At 39.0% G+C, this 2500-nt stretch overlaps 1 protein-coding gene across 1 annotated transcript in view; it reads left to right on the top strand.

Moving 5' to 3' along the window:
- Positions 1-2500, top strand: part of LOC122243445 (chymotrypsin BII) — a 6393-nt gene that overhangs the window by 3878 nt on the left and 15 nt on the right. The window contains exons 3-5 of the mRNA XM_086531814.1: positions 1-24; positions 667-814; positions 2173-2500. The exon at positions 1-24 is cut by the window's left edge and continues 172 nt beyond it; the exon at positions 2173-2500 is cut by the window's right edge and continues 15 nt beyond it. Of these exons, the coding sequence (XP_086387940.1) occupies positions 1-24; positions 667-814; positions 2173-2382 (382 nt within the window). The 3' untranslated portion in view covers positions 2383-2500. The remainder of the gene's footprint in view (positions 25-666; positions 815-2172) is intronic.

A 2500-nucleotide genomic window follows, 5' to 3' on the forward strand; every position in this document is an offset into this window, starting at 1 on the left:
CCAAGGGTATGTTTGGGTGGATTAGTGGTTCTGTTTGGTGTGTTTGTTTTTCTCCAGCTGATTGTTTTTTTGTTGGGGAGTTTTTTTGTTTTTGAGGTGTTTGAGGTTGTCTGTTGGGATCTAGGTTTTCTTATTTTGTTTCTGTTTCAGTGTCGCCCTCTCCTTCTTTCTCTCGTCTAGATCGTCCTTCTACTTCTTCCTCTACTTCTTCATATTAATGTCAATTCCTTTCTGTTTCCATTTTTGCTATAACCGTTTTCTTCCTCTTCAACAATTGCTTTCTATTCAATATCGATAATCAGTGCCTGCTTTTTCCTCTCCCATCTTTTTTATCACCTATTTATTTTCTCTTTCACCTTTTCCGCAAATAATTATCCCTTTTATCACCACCTTCTTCTTCCTCTTTCAGTAGGGGAAACCTACATTCTCCTCCCCCCACTTCTTTTTAACCATCTTTCCCTTCCACCCCAAAATTTTCCCAAATTTTCTTTTTTTCCCCCTAAACCCCTTTTCCCCCCCCTCCATGCCCCCTTTTTCCTCCCTTTCCCCTCTAAAACAAAATCGTGTCCTCCTCTTATTTTTAACCCAATTCCCTCTTACCAACACCTTCTTCTCCCCCCCCCCCCCCCCCCCTTTCCCGGCCCTTAAACCAATTTCTGGGCGGAGCTCAAAAACCGCGACCCGGGGGGGAAAGGGGTCGCAGGTCACCTACGAGACAGACGAGTATTACGTCCACGAGAACATTGATGTCCCCGAGGTCTTCGACAACGACATTGCTGTTATCAAACTCCGTCAGCCCCATTTAGTTTTAATGGTTTAGTTTTGAGGGAATGGGTAAAAGAAAAAAAGGGGAAAATGAAAACGTAAGGGAAATTTATAACGAAAGGGGATAAGGAAAGAAAAAAAGGGGGAAAAAAGAAAAAAAAAGTATTTTTTCTATTTCGGTGTTACCCTTGCCTGCCTTTGGAATGATTGATGATGATACCTATCTTAAGTTTTCCTGCTGTTCATTAAGTTTGTAGATGATAGGCCTTTAATTAGGTTAGTTCTAATCCAGGATTAGATTTGAGTCGTTTTAAAAGAAAGAAACACACGCACACGCACACCACAGCACACGCACACGCACACTCAAATACACACACAACCCACCACACACACAAATATATATATATATATAGTATATTATATATATATATAGATAATATATATATATATATATATATATATATATATATATATATATATATATAATATAAATATACATACATACCACCCCGCCTCCACACACACACAGACACATATATATCTAAATCATAAATGATATTCTATAACTGAGCCAGAGGAACTTTTTTTTATCTTTATTTTTTCTGCAATTTAGGAATATCCACGCTAATCATGATCTTTGTATATGTCCAAAACGCCCATTGAAATTCCTTATTAATCACATTATTTAATCAAACAAACTTCAACTCTTCAACTTATTACTCTTAAGTAAACACATCAAGTGAACACAAAGCTTTTTGCAATGCAAAACTTCACCCTTTACTTATGTGAACTTAGAACTTAAATTTTTCAAACTTCACTTTCTAACTTCCATTGATCCCAGTATTTTTATTCAGACTTTTCATCCGAACTTCAAACTTCTGAAATGAAACTCCCTTCGATGGAACTTAATCCCTAATCCTTTGATTAAACCACCAATACTTTCGATTAAAACTCCAATCCTTTTCAGTAAAGCTCGAGTCATTTTAATTAAAACTATAATCCTTTTGATTAGAACTAATCCTTTTAATTAAAATTCCTATCCTTCTAATGAAAAATCCAATCCTCTCTATTAAACTCCAATTCTTCTAATGAAAAATCCAATCCTCTCTACTAAACTCCACTCCTTTTGATCAAAACTCCAATCGCTTTAATGAAACCTCCAATCCTTTTCGTCAAAGCTGCACTCCTTTCAAACAAACCTACCTCCAGCGCTTTCAAATAAGCCCTTTCAAAAACACAAAGCTTTAACAAAGGAAGCACTAAACCTATAAAATCTCAAACAAAACAAAATTTCTCTCGAACCAACACTAAGGAAAATAGATAACAATACTTCCTTCATTAAGAGGCTTCAATCCTTCGCATTAAAACCTCAATCCTTTCAAATTAGCCTCCAATCCTATCTACTAAACCTCTAACCCCGCCCCCCCGCCCCCCTCCCCACAGGGTGATACAGGCAGTCCCCTCAACTACGTGAGAGACGGAATTACATACACCCGCGGCATCGCTGTCTTCTGGTCCGCTGCTGGCTGCGGCTCCGGAGACCCTACCGGCTTCACTCGCGTCTCGAACTACCTGGACTGGATCTCGGAGAAGACTGGAATCGCTATCGACCCTTGAGACATGCCCGGAGGAACCTGCTGCTGCTGCGATCAGCCTAGTTTCGAAATAAGATGAAGGAAGGGTGGGAGGAAGAACGGATAGGAGGCGATGTTGATGATTGTACTTGGGAGTGAAT

The sequence above is a fragment of the Penaeus japonicus genome, unplaced genomic scaffold (assembly GCF_977035675.1).
Source record: "Penaeus japonicus unplaced genomic scaffold, GWHDUDI00000001_assembly GWHDUDI00000036, whole genome shotgun sequence".
NCBI lineage: Eukaryota > Metazoa > Arthropoda > Malacostraca > Decapoda > Penaeidae > Penaeus > Penaeus japonicus.